Source organism: Puntigrus tetrazona, chromosome 15, assembly GCF_018831695.1.
Source record: "Puntigrus tetrazona isolate hp1 chromosome 15, ASM1883169v1, whole genome shotgun sequence".
In the NCBI taxonomy this organism is placed as follows: Eukaryota; Metazoa; Chordata; class Actinopteri; order Cypriniformes; family Cyprinidae; genus Puntigrus; species Puntigrus tetrazona.
Window position 1 is genome coordinate 22420708 of NC_056713.1, and position 21355 is coordinate 22442062.

Consider the following 21355-nt stretch of genomic DNA (forward strand, 5'->3'; position numbering starts at 1 on the left):
GTCATCTTAAAGAAAAGCAGTCACTGATCTTGCCTGAAGGACTACCTCTATATTTTATTAATAGAAAGGAAGCTATGCTATGCATATTTTACATTTGATTTCATTTTCTGTGCTGGATCATTCAGTATTTATTTGTGCTTTAGCTAGTTTGTTTTGTTGTTGTTTTTATTATTTTATTACAGACTGTGTTCTATCTTTAATAAGGTTTGAAATCTATATAAAGCACATTTTTACTAAATAGTTGTTTTTTTATTAAAACCATAGCCTGTTTTAACAAAGGCTTCTGAATGTATTATTTAATACATTAAAATGAATTCAGTAATTTCATCAGATGCTATTTTTATGGCAAATTCCTGTTCAAACACAGAATACCACAAAAAAATAAGATGAAAACACAGAATGCACCTAATTTACTTTGTGCAGTTTAAACAAACCAGTTATGTTTGCAGCTAAGACGTTTTAAAAGCATTTCCTTCCTCATTTATGGTAAAAGAAAATTGTGATAAAGGTCATAGTTTCATATCACCCAGCCCTACCTTAAAGATTCTCATTAGTAACTTGTGAAAGGATACCTTCCCAGTCACAGCTTTTGTACCTTTTTTTCTGAGAGTGGAGTTCTTGTCTAGAAGCATGGTGAGTTTATGAGGCATAAAATTAAGATTTATGTTTATTTTTGTCAAGGTAAACAGGTTCTTATGCCTCACTTTACAAGTTAATTGAGTTGTACTAAATCATTTGACATAATCTTGGATGTCTTACTGTTGGCTTCATTAACCAAACAATATTTCTGAACATGTATAATTGGCTCGTATTTTCCTTATTATTTATGCATTTTAATGTCCTGCAAAAAAAGGCCCAGATGCAATTATGTTTTTGCAAAATGAGGTTTTTATAGCATATTTGTGCAAAATGAAGAATACTAACCAGCTCATAGTGAACGTGACTATGAAGAAAGAACAAAAACATTATAAAAGTGTGATAAATGATTAGGATAAATATCAAATGCATAAATGTAAAATTTAAGTTGGTATTATGCATGCTCCAACTGGTGCATTTGGTCATGACATTTGAAAAAATATATACAATTATATTGAATAATGTCCTTGTGCAAAGCATTTATATAATTTTAGAAGACTTAGTATGCAGTGCATGAGTCATATTTTTTTTTTACGGTTTGTTTTTGCGTTTTTGGAGCTTGACAGCCCCTCGAGAGCTTTTTTATGACAAAAAGCCGAATGAAGAGTCATGAAAAGTTTCGCAAACGACATTGCTGGTTCGGAGAGACATGAGGGTGAGCTAACAACGACAGGATTTTCAGTTTCGGGTGAGCTTTCTTTAAAAGCATAACCTTCAACAGAGCTCAATTTAGCTAGTAATCGCCGTTATTAAAATAAAAACAACCGTGGCTCTTTCTGCAGTCTCCGAACGTTTAATGGAATGCAAATGCTTGCAGCGTGCTTGATGTTTTTATCTTTCTTTCTGCTAAAACGACTGACTCGTCAACACTTGTCAAGGGTCCATCGCCTACTCTTATCACCTCCGCTGACTCATGCGGCGTAAACCTGTCGAAAAAGGAAAATTAGCCAGAGCGCTTTTAGAAAGGAGCCTAGTTTTCCTTTAGTTCTTTTATTTTGCCAGTAACACGAGTTGCTCAGCCAGAAAGTGAACAGCAAAATCAAAATCTCTACAAGGAATTAAAAACGTAGCCAGATGTAGGAAATGCACACAGCTCAACTCCAAAAAACTTTTATTAACAAGTCTGGATTACAGTAAAACAAACTGGGAAACCATCATGGCACTGTCACAAACTATCCAGTTTGTCAGTGTTACTGTTGACTAAATCTGAAATAAAAAATAAACCTATATAAAGTATATAATAGTAATGCTTCAATCTGAGTTGATTTATGCTTAATCATTGTTTCACCTGTGCTTTAGAACCAAGGTAATCGTTTATATCACATAATAAACTGTACGATATTGGGTTTTAGGAACATATGAATTAATATATAATGTCACGTTATATTTATAATCTGTAGATATTGTAGTATATATGTGTAGGAAAAAAATTGACACATTAATTCACTATGCATTGAGCTATTTTTGTATGTGTATTAAAAAAAGTTTTAGTAAACTACAGTTAAAAACGTTAACTGAATAATGTTAATAATTAGCGCAACTTTACATGGATAAAAAAAATAAATAAAAAAACTAATAAAATTACCAGAAACGACAGAATTACAAAAATTTTAGCTAATATTTAAAAAAATGGAAAAGCATTTACAATATGAATAAAAGCTATAATACTAAATAACTGTTTTAAAATAACATGAATAAAAACGAAATAACACGCAAATGTTCTTAAAACTTAATTACACTTGTGGTGTTTCAAGTCACAGATGACCAGACAAACATTTGTTTTCACTAAGCACAGGTTTTTTTTATTTATTTTAGCAACTTATTGATTTCTCACTCAGAAACCGAGGTGCATATAAGATCAGATCAATGAAACCTACGACCAATCGCTTCCAAAAAGAACCACTAAATCTCTGCTAACTGACGGAAATTAAGAAAAAAAGACTGAATGCCAGATTTGGTGATAAAATAGCACAACTGGAGATTTACAAACGGCAAATTAGGTAAAGGTCTTGGCCTACATTTGCGGCTCTCTTTCTCTCTCCATGAGGGAAGTAAATCAGCCTTTTCGTCCTTTGCAAAATCAAAGCCAACAGCTTTGAGTCTACCTCATTAATCAAAGCGTCCCTTAGAAACAAGCCTCATGCACCCTTGTCAAAACACGAGGGTTGTGGCGAACGCGAGTGCGAAAATGGCACCAGAGACGACCAAAAATAGTCTCGAGATGTTAGCAAAGGAAGGACACAAAGAAGTGCTGTCAGCGGCTGCGTTCGCGCCGCATTCAGATAATATTTGGAAACATCGCTGAGCTGTTTGTTATAGTCAGATGTGCGCATTTTGAGCGTGCCAAAACTTACCGTCCCAATAGTTTTTGCTGTCTGCGTCCATTAAACGAGATGAGAATTGGTGCATATTAGCGCTGGCGATGAACGCCGTGCAACTCTTGAGTCATAACGAAAATAAAAGGATCCAGCATCAGTAGTCTGTGCCCTTTCTTGCCTTGAGTCATCTCATCTATCCGCGCACAGATCGCTTTGGATGCGTCGTTGCGAGCAGCAGTCATTATTTCTAATATGCGAGTTGCAAATTATTAAAGGAAAAGCATTTCCAGCTCTGGATCACACACACTTTAGAGCCTCCAGGCTGAAAAACTAGACTTCAACTCTTCGGTCTTGAAAGAGACAACTGAACCGTGACGGTTTGACTGACTTTAGGTGCAATGGAAGTCTTTACAATAAAAACACAATGCCAGAATTACGAGCCCTGACAGCAAAGCGGCGCTTCAGGAGCGTTATTGAGTTGTGGAGAGCGAGTGTGCTGCTTGTCTTTGCCTGAGGGTTTTGATACAGTTTGGCATTTCTTTACTAGACTGGTGCACGGAAAAAAGAAACCGCAGGCTTCTGGCATAAAATGACTGGTTTAGGATTAGTGATAAACCTCAACCAGCCATTAGCAATCAATCGCTTGAACAGATCGATGTCAAATCAACCTGATTTCAGAAACGTCCCTCGCTCAAATGATGTTTAGATGGTAGTTAATATTTTTCTCGTGAATTGCCATGGATGAATATTTACTAAGCAGTCCTGTATTTTGTAGAGGGGGGTCAAAATAATGTGGCTTTGAAGCCAAAGTACTGGAGGAGGAAAATTGCTTTTCAACTATTTCATCTTAGCATTATTTTAGTTGGCGTTGGCGTTTTATATGTTAGTGGTAACTGCTCAAAAATGGGAAATATAAGTTTTTGTGCAGTTTCGGGGGCCTATAACTTTTAGGTTTTAATGGTATCGCAACATCTGTTTATATTCCTAATGCAAACTTGTCTTCTTTCTTAAAGCTCTGTATGGTTCTGTTCCAGAGATACGGGCATCTCAATGCGGCTTCAGACCTAAATTGTACATATTTTTAAAAGTCAAAAACCAGAGCACTTTGCATACAGTTAAAACATATTTTTTAAGAGGAATGATCGAAACAGTTGTTTTTAGCAGGTGCAAGCTGTAACGGCGCAGCTCTGTTCTGGAAAAGGGGCGGGCACAAAATCTCATTCGCTTTTAAAGAAACAGGCACCAAAAGCCGAGCGTTTCTGCTTCCACTCAAAATGGGCGTTTTCAAAATGGTTTAATAAACAAACCAAAAATGAAACAAAAAGCTGCCAAAAATAAAGCTTTTCTGAAGTTTCCATGCCTGTAAATCAAGTAGTATGAAATTGTCCCAAAATCATTTCAGATTCTAATTATTAACAAACCTCTCTTTTAATAGGTTCAACTTAAAGGGTCTGTATTGTTCAATACCAAATATTTAGAGATCTAAATGTGCCTCTGCGTGCAAATTGCTGAATTTTATGCATATTATATTCATTTAAATTCAAATCAGTCTGAACGTTCCACGAACCTTCTGCTGAAACCTTTACTCAGAGCAGTAATAAGTATCTGACTGCATCCTTATTATGTTCTTCTCTGATTCCTCAGGAGAAAGAGGTGACCATAACCATGCCAAATGGAGAAACGTCAGTGGCCACGGTCAGAATCTGGAACGAGACCGTGTCTAATTTGACCCTGATGGCTCTGGGATCATCCGCCCCTGAAATCCTGCTGTCGGTCATCGAGGTGGGTGAGACATTGTGCAAAATGTGCTAGTTAGGACACTCTTTGTGACAGTTAACCACATAACCACTAATTACATTCACAGCAGATGGATAAACCCTCATTAGCGTAGCCTGAGGTTTTACTATTTCATTAGCAGCGTCATAAATTAAGTGGCGCTTTGTCTGAACATTTCGTTTGTGTTGAAGCATGATCCATCCATAATTGATAGACTCATGTAATTAAAATATACATTTTGTGGCTTTTGGCTTTGCCTTTAAGCTATAAGAATGTTTTGCTATTTAAAATGTACAGTGATTCATCTTGCTCACGGGGGACTTTTTTCTAATACAATAAACTTTGTAAAGTGAGAAAGTCCTAATACTACCTGATTCCAACCGCTTAATAGCATAAAACACACACAAACACACACACAGCAAAATTACAGAAACTGTCAAATTAAGAAAACATAAAAAATAAATCTAAATATATTTAAATATATATATAAAAATATTGAAATAGAAATGTTGATGAGAACAACAATGCTGTATTTTTAATACATTGGTAACTTTCTATTAATAATTTTCATGAATTCATTTATAGTGTTATGAATGAAACAGATTATTTTAGTATTATTTACACTAAAATACTATTTCAATTTTTCCACTTTGAAAAAGTTAAATGCACAAAACCGTTTCATCTAATTCACATTTTTGTTACTTGAAATATGGCTGAAAAATATGTAAAATTTGTCACTTTTATTTTGATGACTAAATCTAAAACTGGATTTCGGTAATGTAAAATATAAAAACATAAAAATTATATATATATATATATATATATATATATATATATATATATATATATATATATATATATATATATATATATATATATATTTGTGTGTGTGTACCACTATAACACTTAAACACTTATGTGTACATGTTATCAGGCATCTTAGTGATGCTTTATCAGTCTTTATCTGGTTTTCTGCTTTTTGTTGTTAGTTTACTAGGGCACTTAAAGTGTCAGTGACCCTTGAAAACTGTACCACTAATTGTGTTTTTTAAACCATTTTGAAGAGTTAAACAGCTTCTCGGCCCTTCAAGATGGAGATAGTTAGCATGGCACATGCTGGTTTGCAGATCATGTTTATTAATGAGACAGAACTCTCCTGGTTCGTTCCTCGCCGTCCACCGCATGAAATCGACACATCCTCGGCCTGAGATCTGTGTAAGTCTGCCAGCGGGAGACGCGCACCGCTGCGTAGGCCAACATTTAGCTCGTCTAGCTGAGCTTTATTGCCTCGCATTTGTCTCTCCACGTGGTTCGTCACCAGATCTAATGTGTTAGGACATCCGTCAGGGCCCAACGCAGCGGGATTATTGTTGCGCGGCTGATGCATCTAAACGACTCGATCACAATGCATGGTTCATCTTGAGACAATGCAGTCTTCGTCGAAGGTGGATTTTTGGCGGCAGAAGTGTGAAATCCCATCGCAAGCCCAGCTGGAATTATCTGTTCGTCACAGACTCGTCCCAAAGGCTCGCCGCTCTGATACAGAGAGAGATATCAGTGACAGAGCCACGCTCGGCGATAACCAACACCTGCACGCTTTTTATTTCATTCTTTCTATTTTATCTCACCCAAGGACGTTCGCTTTGTTCTCAAGGATGTTCAGTGAATGTGAGATATCTCGCAGGGGCATCGAAAGCTATTGCGACACCCACTGATCTGATGTTGAATGGAAAGTGACACAATCCGCCTGATGCCTAATTTAATTCATGCTTTAAAACACTGATGGGTTTGCAGAGACTGAATGCTGCAAAAACAACAACAAAAGCAGACTTCAAATTTTGGGTGTCACTTGATGGCACGTGTTTAACACTAAGGTTCAGTTTCACAGAGAGGGTTTAGATAAGCCAGGATTAGGTCAATTGGGACATTTAAGTAGTTTTTATGAATGTGCATTGGAAAAAAAAACATTACTGGTGTGCGTCTTCAGACGAAACAAAGACACTGTAATATTTTAAGTTCAGGTGCAAGTTTCTTCCAGTTTAAACAGCTCAGATTTACAATTTAGTCTGGGATTAGGTTTAAGACTCTTGTGTGTGAAACTGAGTGTAACTCAGGGAAATAAAATGCAATTATCCTAAAATAAATTTTGGTAAAAGCAGGTAAGGGAATGTTACCCGAGAACATGAATAATAATTTAATAAACGAATAATAAATGATTACAACAACATAATAACGAAACATCTCGACTGTTCATAATCGTTCGCCTTCGCAACATTTCATAGCATTGCTTATCATTCATGATTTGGTTGTTTTATTAGTATTAAAATTACTTAATTTTTACTCAAATAAATCTAAGTACACACAATTGCTAAGTACATGTACTCAAATAAAAATAAAAAATATCAAAATATATGCTAACTTGAAATATTAGTAAATAACTTGACCTTCACTCGCACTTTATTCTATTCATATTCAGCTACTACTTGTTATGTTTTAATAAAAACGCCCTTTTAACACTCTTTTTCTTTTCCACCTACTTTTTATTTAAAAAATGTCTCTCTAACACTAGTGTTCTCTATTATTTTTCTATTCTTTTGACTTGTTTACTGGTCTTCTATTATTTGTTTATTATTACTTTGACTTAAAAAATTATTAACCTCTATTCCTTTTCTATTCTGTCTGCTTGTTTCCTTTTTATTATTTGTAAACAAACAAACTAAAACCTTGCAACATGTACTGCTTTAGACTGACCGTGATTGTCACAGCACTTACGGTACATATTATTGCTGATTCCTTCTATTGTTCTCAGTCACTTTGGATAAAAGCATCTGCTAAAAGACTAAATTGAAATGCAACAACACAGAATATATAATGCTAAAACAACACTGGCTTCAATCAGCTTTCAATCAAGCTTTTATGTTTGCATTTCGAGCAATAAATCCTGATTGTCTGAGTTTGTGTGTGTTTATTTCAGGTGTGTGGTCATGGGTTTGAGTCCGGTGAGCTGGGTCCGGGCACCATCGTGGGCAGCGCTGCCTTTAATATGTTTGTGATCATCGGAATCTGTGTGTGGGTGATTCCTGACGGCGAGGTGAGGAAGATCAAACATCTGAGAGTCTTCTTCATCACCGCCTTCTGGAGTATCTTCGCTTACATCTGGCTGTACCTGATCCTGTCCATCATCTCACCTGGAATCGTGGAGGTGTGTGTGTGTCAATATATGTCTGTATGTAAGATGTAATTAAAAATAAACTGGTTAAGTGTATATATATATATATATATATATATATATATATATATATATATATATATATATATATATATATATATATTTCTCATATATATATAATGTGTGTATGTGTGTATGTGTGTGTGTGTGTGCAAAAGAAAATGAATATAATGCAATATTATTTTCATGACACTTAAGATAATCCCAAATCTCATTAATGAATCTCTTTCTCATTACTGAAATGTGAAAAATAATGATATACAGTAATGAGAATCTAATGAGAATCACTGTTAGGAACATTGACAATTGCCGTAAAACCAAAATAATTGTCTTTACACATTGTGTTTATGGAATTTGACAGGGAAATGTTCATAAATGTAATCAAAATAATGGCAAACAGTGGCAAAAACATATTGAACCGCCTAAAACTTTTTTAATGGAAAATATGTATATTTATTTAAACTTGAAGTGTGTTAGGAAATTTGCAAAAGTACAATAAATGTGTTACTAACAGTTTCTACTTTACCAAGTCACATAAAATGGGTATAAATGCTGTTTATCTACTGTTACTTCAGACAGGACCATATTGAGTCATCTGTAATGGTGAAGCAAGCTGGTACCAAGCTGTTTGTCTCTGTCTGTTAAAGTTTAATGTAGCAAGTGCTTTTTGCTTGGGTTGTTGTTGTTTTTTCTCTCTCTCTTTTTTTTGGCTTTCTGTGGTCTTTTTGTTTCAAAGCACTAATCTGTTTACTTTGTGTTTGCTGTATTGATGTTTGTGTTGTAGTTATGGGAAGCTCTGGTCACTCTCTGCTATTTCCCCGTTTGTGTGATTCTGGCCTGGATCGCTGACCGGCGCCTCCTTTTCTACAAGTATATGTCCAAGCGCTACCGTGCTGACAAAAGAACAGGGGTTGTTGTTGAGACCGAGGGGGACATGACCCCCAAAGGTATGGAGTTGATGATGGATGGCAAGTTTCCACTGAGGGGCGGAGCCATAGGGATCGGCATACAGGAACATTACCAGGATGGAACGGGCAACACAACAGGGACCATGGCAACTCTACCCAACTCTAACAGCACGACCGTTTACATGGATGGTGCCAAGGACCTGGACGAGAGCCGCAAAGAAGTGAGAAAAGACAAACACAGTCATTTAAACATAAACATTTATACATCAATGCTCAAACACACTGTTATAAATACAAGGAAGTTCTCCTTGGTCCACATGTTTCTTATCCTGACAAACCCAGACACTGCTGAAAAGTATGGAGACCCTAAAGAGATATGGTAATGGGAGAAAACATTACGTAAAGTAAACCCTCGTAAAACCCTCGTAAAGTAAACTATCGCCTATCCTTTTGACGATGAGAAAGTTTGCTTTTGCATTTTTTTTCAAAATTGTTTCATTGCAAGTTTCTTTGAGTAACACAGTTTTTATTTTTTGTGGGATAACGCGAAAGGTTTTACGTTCAAATGAAAATTTCTTTGAGTAATGCAAGAGAATGCAATACTTGAATACTGTGGGAGAAGGCAAAAGCATTGAAATGCATTTTTTCATATTTTCTCATATTTTTTACATTTGTCTGTATTGTACTCAACAACCACAAATGAAAATCTACCCAGTAACACTTTGCAACTATTAGCTACAATGCTGTTTGGCGTTATTGACGTCGAACCTGGCATATTGGGTCTTAAGAGATCAAGTTTGAATATTCACAAATATTCAGCTTTGAAAGCTACTTTGATTTTCTGGTTTGGAGCAAGCTGAGAAAATTATGCCTTTCATTGTGCTGCGCTTTTCTTGACCTCTGAATGTTTCTTGGCAGGTGATTCGTATCCTGAAGGACCTTAAGCAGAAATACCCAGATAAGGAGTTGGATCAACTGGTGGAATTGGCCAACTACTACGCCCTCCTCCATCAGCAAAAGAGCCGTGCTTTTTATCGCGTCCAGGCCACACGCATGATGATCGGGGCCGGTAATGTACTGAAGAAACACGCAGCAGATCAATCTCGCCGTGCTGTTGTGGCGGGTGGTGATGAAGCTTCAGAGGAGGATGACCTGGCCGTCTGCAGCCGTATCTCCTTCGAGAGCCCACACAGTCAGTGTATGGAGAACTGCGGCTCCATCATGATACCCGTGGTGTGTCGAGGAGGCCTGGGGGAGAGCACTTTCTACATTGACTACTGTACGGAAGACGGCACAGCCAATGCCGGCTCAGATTATGAGTATTGTGAAGGGACACTGGTGTTCAAACCAGGAGAAACCAGGAAAGACATAAAGGTAAGGAGGAGTGAAAGGACAGAATAAAAACTGGTTGAAAATCCATCCGAAAACCTAAACTACCAACTGAAACTCTTACACTTTGTTCAAATGGAGCATTATTGTTCATTAGTTGGTCCAAGCTTATCTAGATGGTTGATTACCTGCCAGTGCAGAGATGTCCAGTGCTGCTCCTGGAGGGCTGACTTCTTGCAGAGTTTGGTTCTAACACACTTCCCTGAAAGTCTCTAACGAGTCTGAAGACCTTGATTGGCTTCAGTTTAATTATGGTTGGAGCTAAACTGGCCCTCCAGGAACAGGCTTGGACACTCGTGAGCTCGTGGATCTGGTATCAACTGGGATGGTCTGTAGTATCCAGATTTTTCACGTAAGTTGCCTTCTATGTTTCTTTAGCTTGTCCAAACCGGTCTAAACTGGTTAATAAGTTGAACTACCTTGCTAGTGGAACTGTTCTTGAATAGGGGAGGGTGTCAAATACCTGAATACTCTGAAGCAACACTAATCATTGATCAACAAATATTTGTGTGAACTTTGAGGTACTATAAGGTACATAATATTTCTAAAGACCATGTCCATACTGAATTATTTATGTCCAAACTCATTATTTATGTTCAGTAGCTGATTGAAGTTGGCATAGCTGGTTAATAGGTACAACTCCCTGCTAATGCATCTAGTCTCAGTTGGGCTGGTCTCAGGTATCCAAACTTTACCTGAAAGTCACTTTCTATGTTAGTTTTTTTAATCATACTTAGATATGGTTTGGTTAATCTGAAACCAACATATGGTCATTAGCTTGTCCAAGCTGGTCTAAGCTAGTTAATAAACTAAACTTTGCATGAAAGTTGCTTTCTACTGTGTGTAAGTTTTTTAAGAAGTCTTAAGCATCCAGACTTTGCATTAACGTTGCTTTCTTTGTAATATTTCTTACAACATACAGTTTTGTTCAGCAAAGTTCTTCAGCCAAAATTTACTAATTGTTCATAATGTTGTTTATGAACAAGCAAGTCCCAAGGACAATGCCTTAACAGCTCAACCACAGCTTCCAAAGACAAAGAAAAAAAAAATCTGTCTCTCATGTAGTACACTTCCTTTTAGACAAACATCCACTCCACTGAGATGGACAGGGCCATGAATCCATAGCAACAGTGCTGTAGTGTCTGTCATTGGTTGACAACGATTGACAGTCTCTTTGCCAAAAGGCTGAGAGAGGATTCGGAGTGACAGACACATTGATCAGAGAAGTCAGAGCTCTACAAATCTAAAGTCCCAGATGTACTTGTCCTTGAACTAGCCTAATTCTTTGCATGTTTTGAACATTTAAAGCAAAATCATTTTACTGAATGGCCATCTCTCTTTCCAGGTGGGCATCATTGATGATGACATCTTTGAGGAAGACGAACATTTCTTTGTGCGTTTGCTGAACCTGCGTGTTGGTGATGCGGAGGGTATGTTTGAGAGTGACGATGCGGATCAGGCTCCCAAGGCCCGGTTGATGGAACCGCTGATGGCCACGGTCACCATCCTGGATGACGACCACGCAGGTATCTTCACTTTCACGGACCGCCTGATGCGAGTGAGCGAGAGCGTGGGAACCATGGAGGTGACAGTAGTCCGGAACTCCGGCGCTCGAGGAACCGTGATCATTCCGTATCACACGGAGCCCGGGACGGCCCAAGGTGGAGGGCTCGACTACGAGGACACACACGGAGAGCTGGAATTCACCAACGACCAAACAACGTGAGTGTGAAAAATGCAAGAAAAGAAAGAAGAAATCAATGTGTGTGAGTGTCTGCAAAACTTGCTTCAACAATGCAAGGGTTTCCTAAATCTGTGTCTTTGCTATGTAGTTGTTAGGGTGTTTTTAAGTGTTTACTATATAGTTTCTAAGCAATTGGATAGTTACTAGAGTGTTACAGAGAGTTACTGGTGGTTCTTCACTGATTACAGTACTCTGGGATGTTGATATGGTTTTCCTGGAGAGTTGCTAGGGTGTTCTGTGTGGTTACTAGAGAGAGTCACTAGGGTGTTCTGAGTGGTTACTAGAGCGAATTGCTAGGATGTTCTGTGTGATTACTAGAAAGTCACTAGGGGGTCCCGTGTGGTTACTAGAGAGAGTTGCTAGGGTGTTGTGAGTCATTACCAGAGAGTTGCTAGGCCGTTACTATGTAATTGGGGTGGTTACTTGTAATTTGTTAAGCAGTTGCTAGGGTGTTCTTGATGGTTTCTAAAGAGTCGCTAAGCAGTTACTAGTGGTTCTTCACTGGTTACAGTACTTGAGAGTTGTTTGGCAGTTATGGCACTCTGTGTTGTTGCTTTGGTGTTCTGAGTAGTTACTAGAAAGGTGCTAGGGTGTTCTGTGTGGTTACTAAGAGAGTCACTAGGGTTTATGTGCGGTCACTAGATTTGCTAGGGTGCTTTGTGTGGTCATTAGGGAGTTGCTAGGGTGTTGTGAGTGGTTACTAGAGACTTGCTTGGAGGTTACTAGTGTATTTGGGGTGGTCTGAGTGGTTATTAAAGTGTTGCTAGGCCGGTGCTAGGATATTCTGAATGGTTTTTAGAGAATTGTTAGGGTATTCTGTATTCTGGATTGTGGCTTGGGTGTTCTGAGTGGTTATTAGAGAGTTTTTAGGCAGTTCCTAGGGTGCAGTAAAAGATTTTCTAGGGTGTTCGGAGTGTTTACTATGGAGTTGCTAGGGTGCAATGGCTTGATGCTAGGGCATTCAGAGAAATTGCTAGGAGGTTGTTATGCAGTTCCTATGGTGCTGTAAGTGTTTGCCACCTGTGGTTGGGATTCCTCCTCCAGTATAAGATATCACATGTTTTATCATGTAGTGTCTAATCTCCTAGTAAAATATCACCTCATTGCAATCTTTTGAGGTATCACTCATGTTCAGCAGTGTTTGTTCCAATTTCTAGAATACGAGCTATATTGATAGGGATGTTTGCGTGTTTAGTATGTGTGATTCAGTAAGATCATTAGCAGATGCAGTACTTCCGTCTGTCTGGAGTCTTTACTGTCTTTGCCGGATGAACGTGACAGTGTCTTACATTATGGATGAGCACTAAACGTTACGATTTTCCAGTGTTTGTCTGTGCTGGAGGTAAATCCAACACCACTCTGTAAATTAGCAGCCTTACAAAGCATTTTAGATTTGGTTTTATGTGCAGGATTTTATTTGCACACACTAGTGTGAGTGAGAGGGCTTCCGAGTGTATGAATGTGATTAAATATTGACATGCAACCTTTTGAAGTGATTTAAATGCTGACATTTTCCATGATTTGTGTGAGCATGTTTTTGTGCCTTTGTGTGTGTGTGTGTGTGTGTGTGTGTTGTTCATTCATCAGGTCTTTTAATGTGATTTCATGTCAGGGTGGAGCGCTGCTGTTCATGACCCCAGAGGAACAGCATTAAGTATTTATAAGGCTGTGCGTGTGTGTGTTTGTGTATGTGTGTGTGTGTGTGTCATTATGCAGCTTTCTGACATTTTTCTATTTAGCCGCAATTTTCTGTCACTTGTTCCAGTAATCGATGTGAGACTTCAAAGCCACTACCTGTATGTCTGATTACTTGTGTCTATTTGTGTGTGTATGTACGCATCTGCAGTCAGACCCTTCAGGTGAGGATCATTGATGATGAAGAGTACGAGAAACATGAGAATTTCTTCATCGTTCTTGAGGAACCACGCTGGCTGAAGAGAGGAATCTCAGGTGTGTGTACAGTATGTGTGTGTATCTTACTATAATGACTAAGAGATTAACTCTTTAACTTTTTAAAGTGCATTCATTTGACATTCAGGTTCAAGTGATTTCCAATACAGTTGGCTCTGCTCCCAGCCCTAATAAGCTGGCTTCGTAGACTGCATTTTTAGGCTTCGTAGGCATGTTCCAAGGCTTTTCCTAATGGAAGGCTGCAAAAGGATGCTGTTTTATGAGATTTTATAAGATACTTTGTTTTCAACATTACATATACAGTATATTATGCTTACTTTTAGTTTTATATACATTGTATTATATGCAATAAATAAAAAATATAATATACATTTTTTCTTATATGCAATAAATAACAAATATAAAAATATATTTAAAAATAAATATAAAAATATTACTCATTATATTTTAAATTTCCATATGAATAATAATAATAACATATGTGTAAAAATTATATTATATGTGCATTTTAATACATGTACATATAAAATGCATGTGTATATTTTTATAAAAGTTTTAAAAATAATTTATAAATAGATTTTTATAAAAGTTTATAAATAGTTTAAGTAAAAATACAATATTACACTTAATATTTGTGTATGCTTTTTATCATTTTATGCATTTTATGCATTTATTTTATTATTTTATTATTATTATTATTAAAACTATAAAAGCAATAACAATAATAATGACGATAATCAAAAACAACAACAACATGTAAATAAATAAATACATTAGGATTTAGAATATTATTTGTTAAGCTTAAAAGAATATTAAAAATAATATTATTCGAAACCCCTTAAAAATAATGCGTGCATGCATCACTTCTGCTTGACTCCATTGCTGATTTGACATTGAAACGTGATCTTGACGAACAGTTTTCCAGTCGTTCCTCGTTCAGTAGACAGCAGATGCTTCTGTATCACTGTAAAACAGCAGCCCGGGGGTGTTTTGAGATGGTCACCAAATGCACTGACTTGCCTCGAAGGGTCTTTGCTCTGCTGGAGTCAGCTATTGGACAGTAATGGATTCATCTGTTAGCCGCAGTGATGTGAACAGAGCGGTCACTTACGAAACGCTGTTTGTGCTAGAACGCTGTTTTGGTATTCAGAGAAGCATCTCACTAGGGCTTGAAGCAGAGCCACAATCATGGGATACGTGTGTGTGTGCGTGTGCGTGTGCGTGTATATGTGTGTTTATTAATGGAGTAAACTCATCTCCAGCACTAACTCCATCTCTCTTGTCCCTCCTTACATCACGCAGCCCTGCTGCTGAACCAAGGTAAGGTTTCAGATCAACCTCTGATCAACTGACATGTGTCCACACTAACCCTCATGTTACACACTCAGCAGAGAAGAGAGAGAGAGAGGGGCTAAAAGCTTTCCCGAGCCCATGAGGGATGCGATTACGCTGTGAAAAGAGGGATCAAACGCTGACCGTTGAGAGAGAGTTCAAAACATTAGACAGAAAGTCAAAAAGTATCTCTATAGTAGCCGCCGCAGACAATCAAACTCAGTTTTTGCTCCGCTTTACAGAAGCTCAGTGGGTTGTAAACATCACTGTAGTGGTAGATTCACACATGCATTCAGAACGTCTCTCAGAGCTTGTGTTTTGTTCGTGTGCGTGTCGTGCTGTCATACGTGGCGTCTTGTCGATCGCTGGAGCTGCCTTGTTTTTGATTGACAGGAAGGGGGCGTGCCCTCCGTTTCCTGTCTGTTGTATCTCATCTGTTCTTTTCTGTCTTCTGTCTGTCTCTTCCCTTTTATCGGCTGTGGCTTATAGAAGATCCCGAGGGACAGCTGAGTGCTGAGGAGGAGGAGGCCAGGAGGATAGCGGAGATGGGGAAACCTGTTCTGGGAGAGCACAGCCGGCTGGAGGTGGTGATCGAGGAGTCCTATGAATTTAAGGTACCTGCTGAAAACAGTAAAAGTAGTCGGCGCATATTTTATATTTAATTTGTGTTTTATTGTAAGAGTCCTATGAATTTTCTATGAGGTTTCAAAACTTTATTTTATTTATTGTATTTTTTTATTCGTTATGTTAATACATTTTTATTAATCTTACGAATGTTTTGAGGTTTCAGATCTGAAAAAAATCTAAAATAGTTATAACCATATTTAATTGAATTTTGTTTTTTAAAGAGTGATATGAATTTTCTATAAGGTTTAAAAAATGTTTTCTTTTTTATTTGAAATTAGTTTAAATTTAAATTTGAAATTTAATTAAATTTAATTTAATTTGAATTGGTTTAATTGTAATATATTAGATTAGTTTATTCATTTATTTTATTTATCAAGGTATCACATTCAAAAAAACAAAAAATTTCTGAGAAATGTCTGATTAATTTTCTGTAAAGTTTCACATCTGAAATAATAATGTTATTATTCTTTTTTTATCTTATTGACAAGTCCTGAGCATTTTACCTTATGGTATTAATTGAAAAAAATAATTTTAAAGGATGCAATATCTTCCAGCTCTAGTCTTCCTCCATCTGTTGTGTAGACATGACACAAGGCCACACGGTGAAATCATGCGTGCTGAACAGATCTTCATGTACAGTAGAGCTCTATATATAGATTATGTGTTATACAGCATGAAAAATGCACATCCACCAGTCTTACTGGCCCACAGCTTGAGATTCCCAATATATGCCTGCACATGACGGCTAGATTTTGCTCTATATAGGAAGTGGAGTATTTTCAATTATAACTGTTTATGACTATTTGCAAAAATATAATTTGAAGTTTCTGGTTAATGATTACCCAGGGTGAAATGATGCATTATGATTGTCGGCTCTGTTTATGACAGCAAATGTTGATGCTTGATTAAATTCTCGTCTGTAAGTTACATTCCTATCTTTTTTTAGGGTGTTATTTATCAGATCGGTGGTGCTAAACGAACGGTTGTCAGGTTCATTAGGTTTGTCATGACAGTGATATTTGATGCCAGCACTTCAGAACAGAGGGTGCAAAGAGATTATTACAGTGTGCTCACATGATGGTTGAATGTGGTCCAGAAAATGTAAAAAAAACAATAAAAATTTATTTGATATTTTCATATATATATATATAATTTACACATACATTGAATTTGCTATTTTAAATTCTGAAAATATGTAATAATGATTTTTATATATATATATATATATATATATATATATATATATGTGTGTGTGTGTGTGTGTGTGTGTGCACTGTGTATATTTATTAGCAATATATAAAGACACACCAACAGTATATATTTAGAAAATATTTACATGTATATACATATATACATTTCCTTATATTTCATATTATATCAAAACACATTTAATATATACATATAAGAAATATGCACAGTACACATATACATATTGCATATACTATGTAAACAAAAACGTCTATTTTGCTCGGGATTAATCGTTTGACAGCACTATGGTATTTGTAATACCATTTATTTATTTATTAATTCAAATATAATTATTATTATAATGTTTATAAGCCGGTAAAATTGCATTAAATCATTGCTGAAAATATATAATTATTAATTAATAAATAGTGCGATGTTCATTATAATAGCGCATTATATTAAATGATAATATGAAAATGGCATTGACGATAGGGTCCCAAACCTTTTTCCTTTGATTTTTCTGAGCTGTGACTTTAAAGTAAAACACGGCATCGGTCCGTTATATTATATAGTTATCCCTGATCATGTGGGCCACACCTCAGAACTGAACGTTTGATTGGTCTGTGTTTCAGAGCACCGTTGATAAACTGATCAAGAAGACTAACCTGGCTCTGGTGATCGGCACTCACTCCTGGAGAGAGCAGTTCGTGGAGGCCGTGACCGTCAGCGCAGGTCCGTCTCACGCACCTTCACGCTTCTCCTCATGTTTAATCGGTCTCTTTTGAAATAGGAATACACTGCATGAGTCACGGCGTATAAATTTCATTCCCTCAGCAATTCTCAGACTTAATAAAACACGTAATGAGGCTCTTGCGTTCTCAAGCCGCTCTGTCTCAGGAGCAGGAATTCAGACTGATGCTTCTGCAAGGGTTTGTGCTCCTTTCCAAACCTTTGTCACAAAAAAAAAAAAAAAGAAATGGTGCAGAATTTCCTGACTAAAACTGTTGCTGAAAGTACCGTAGAAACTTCAGGGTTAGGATGCTTAATTAAAACCATTAATGAAAATAAATAAACTGAAATGCAATAAAAAATGTCAAAGCAACATTTTAAATAACTAAATCAACTAATACTACAATTTAAATAAAAGAAATGTATATATTGGCATATAAAACCTATAATGCAGTGGCAAAAATATGTACTAAATAAAACTAAAAAAAAAAAAAAACTATACATAAAAAAAAAAAAAAATATATATATATATATATATATATATATATATATATATATATATATATATATATATATATATATATATATATATGTGCCGGGTAAAAAAAAATACACAGTAAATCAAAATATTCAATGATTTTAAAATAACGTCCGTAACTATTAAAAATATATATTTAAATAGTAAATAAAGCTTAAGTCTTTCACCTTTAATTCAATGTTTGTCAGTTTTCTGATTTACTAGCCATTTCTGAGTGAATATTTTTGATGTTTATGGACAGATACAATTTAAATTGTATTCAATGAGAAAATATCTGCATGTTTCTAGCAGGTCTGTTTGTGTCAGTGATGTGATCCTGTCCTCTGGTGGTCAGTTACGGTAATGATGGTGCCTGTAGAATTGAATAGAGTTTCGTGTCATTTATTAATTATGCGACATCCTCAGGCGACGGAGATGAAGACGAAGAGGAGGGTCGAGAGGAGCGTCTCCCGTCCTGCTACGATTACGTCATGCACTTCCTGACGGTGTTCTGGAAGGTTCTGTTCGCGATTCGTTCCTCCCACGGAGTACTGGAACGGCTGGGCCTGTTTTTTGGTGTCCATCACTGTAATCGGCCTCCTCACCGCCATCATCGGAGACCTGGCGTCACACTTCGGCTGCACCGTGGGCCTCCGGGACACCGTCACCGCCGTGGTGTTCGTCGCTCTGGGCACCTCTATCCCAGGTGTGCTTTACATGATCCAGCTGCACTGAACGTCACTGCATTAGATAATGCAAAATGCACAAAACACACTTTCTAGTATTATACTATATATATATATATATATATATATATATATATATATATATATATATATATATATATATATGTATATATATATATATATGTATATATATATTACAATTTTATTTAAACAAATATTATTATTATAATATTTTTATTTATATATTTAATTTTAATAAATATATAAAAAAATATTTGGCTAAAGCTTAATTTTCAGCATCATTACTCACATGATCCTCAGAAATCACTCTAATATGCTGATTTGCTGCTCAAGAAACATTTCTGATTATTAGTGTTGAAAACAGCTGATGCATATTTTTGTGGAAACTATCATTTTTATAGGAAACGGGATTTTAAATTTTTTCGTAGCATTATAAATGTCCTAAGTTACTACCGATCATCTTAATGCATAATTGATGAATAAAAGTACTGAAATAAAAACTTGTAGTATTCCTTAAGAAATATATGATTAAATATATATATATATACAGGTTTATATGGCATTTTAGTAAAAGTAAATGACTATATACCTGTACTTAAAAATATTAAAATTTAATTAGCTTTATTATATAGCATTATATTGTTGTTTTTAGCAATTATATAATCTTGTTAAATATAAATATTTGTTATATTAAATATAGATTTAAATATAGATTTTGTTTATATGTTTATTTTACATATATAATATAAAAATTATTAGCATTATTATAATTTATTTATTTATAATTATAATTTATTATTGTTAGCAATTATATAATCATGGTAAATATAAATATTTTAATATTTTTAAATATTGATTATTGTTATTAATATAAATATTTTAAATATATTTTGTTTTTTAATTTATTTTACATATATAATATAAAACTTTTATGAGCATTACTATAATTTATTTAGCATTATGTTATTGTTAGTAATTATATAATCATATTAAATATAAATATTTTTATATTTTTAAATATTGATTCTTTTATTAATATAAATATTTTAAATATAGATTTAGTTTTTATTATATATATATATATATATATATATATATATAATTTTTATGATAGATTCTGAGAAAAGTTATTGGCTGATTTTGATCCTCACTTTCTTTTGTCCTCTTTCAGACACATTCGCCAGTAAAGTCGCCGCTACTCAGGATCAGTACGCAGACGCCTCGGTGGGAAACGTCACGGGCAGCAACGCCGTCAACGTGTTTCTGGGCATCGGCGTGGCCTGGTCCGTGGCAGCCGTGTACTGGGGCGTCCAGGACAAGAACTTTCATGTGGAGCCCGGCTCGCTGGCCTTCTCCGTCACCCTCTTCACTATCTTTGCCTTCATCTGCATGGCTGTGCTGCTGTTCCGGCGCCGGCCGTCTATCGGCGGAGAGCTGGGCGGCCCTCGGGTCTCTCGTCTGCTCACTACGCTCCTCTTTCTTGGTCTGTGGTTCCTCTACATCCTCTTCTCCAGCCTTGAGGCCTACTGCCATATCGAGGGCTTCTGAACACGCTTATATCAACAAAACAAATCTAAAGAGGTTTCGATCAACTACACACATCAACACAAGTTTGCACACACACACACACACACTTACAAAACACTTATGAATCGCTGAATGCACTAATGCAAATCGTTCGACTTAGCCGAGAATCTGAGGTGAAAGAGAAAAAGAGACGGATGATGCTGGAGGGAGATGAAAGATGAGTTTATGAAAAAGGAAGCAAAGCATGTAGCAAAAGAGGGCGAAGATGAGCGCGATGCACTGTAAAGAGGGAGCGATGCTGTAAAATAGCGACACTTCTATATTGCCGTCTCTCAAGCTCAAAGGCAAAATTGACCACTTTTATTTCGCACTGCACGTAACAGGACTTTTTATGGTTCAAGGGCACAATGAATCTGAGTAAAGATAAAAGGCGCGTTAAGAGCTATAGTGATGGCATTTTAGATGCTAATGAAAATGCACCAGCAATCGTGCTGCTCGACCGATCCGCAGTTTCGCTTGCGACGCGCATTATTCCGCGCTAAAGCAATCATTTATGATTGTTGCTCGTGCAAAAATGGCCGTAGAGTTCTTGAGTAAAAAACAAGACGGATTGAAAGTTGTCACGTGGACTTTAAGCATGGAGAATTACGTTAGACCCCGGCATTGAATATGCACATTAGGATATGTTGTCATTTTCTAGGGCTTCTTATTTTAATATTTAATAAATAACAATGCAGTCTGGTGCGACTGCACGTAGCTTTGAAATGATTCCACGTAAAACCAAGCACGCCGTTTGGCTAACGTTGCCAATTGTTCG

The 21355-nt window shown here is 36.3% G+C and overlaps 1 protein-coding gene across 1 annotated transcript in view; it reads left to right on the forward strand.

The window, feature by feature from the left end:
• The window catches only part of slc8a2b (solute carrier family 8 member 2b), an 83655-nt gene that overhangs the window by 60670 nt on the left and 1630 nt on the right, over window positions 1-21355 (forward strand). Inside the window, 12 exon segments of the mRNA XM_043258698.1 lie at window positions 4599-4736; window positions 7705-7932; window positions 8744-9088; window positions 9786-10241; window positions 11602-11978; window positions 13847-13950; window positions 15214-15231; window positions 15733-15857; window positions 17691-17790; window positions 18731-18834; window positions 18836-19010; window positions 20183-21355. The exon segment at window positions 20183-21355 is cut by the window's right edge and continues 1630 nt beyond it. Of these exon segments, the coding sequence (XP_043114633.1) occupies window positions 4599-4736; window positions 7705-7932; window positions 8744-9088; window positions 9786-10241; window positions 11602-11978; window positions 13847-13950; window positions 15214-15231; window positions 15733-15857; window positions 17691-17790; window positions 18731-18834; window positions 18836-19010; window positions 20183-20559 (2547 nt within the window). The 3' untranslated portion in view covers window positions 20560-21355.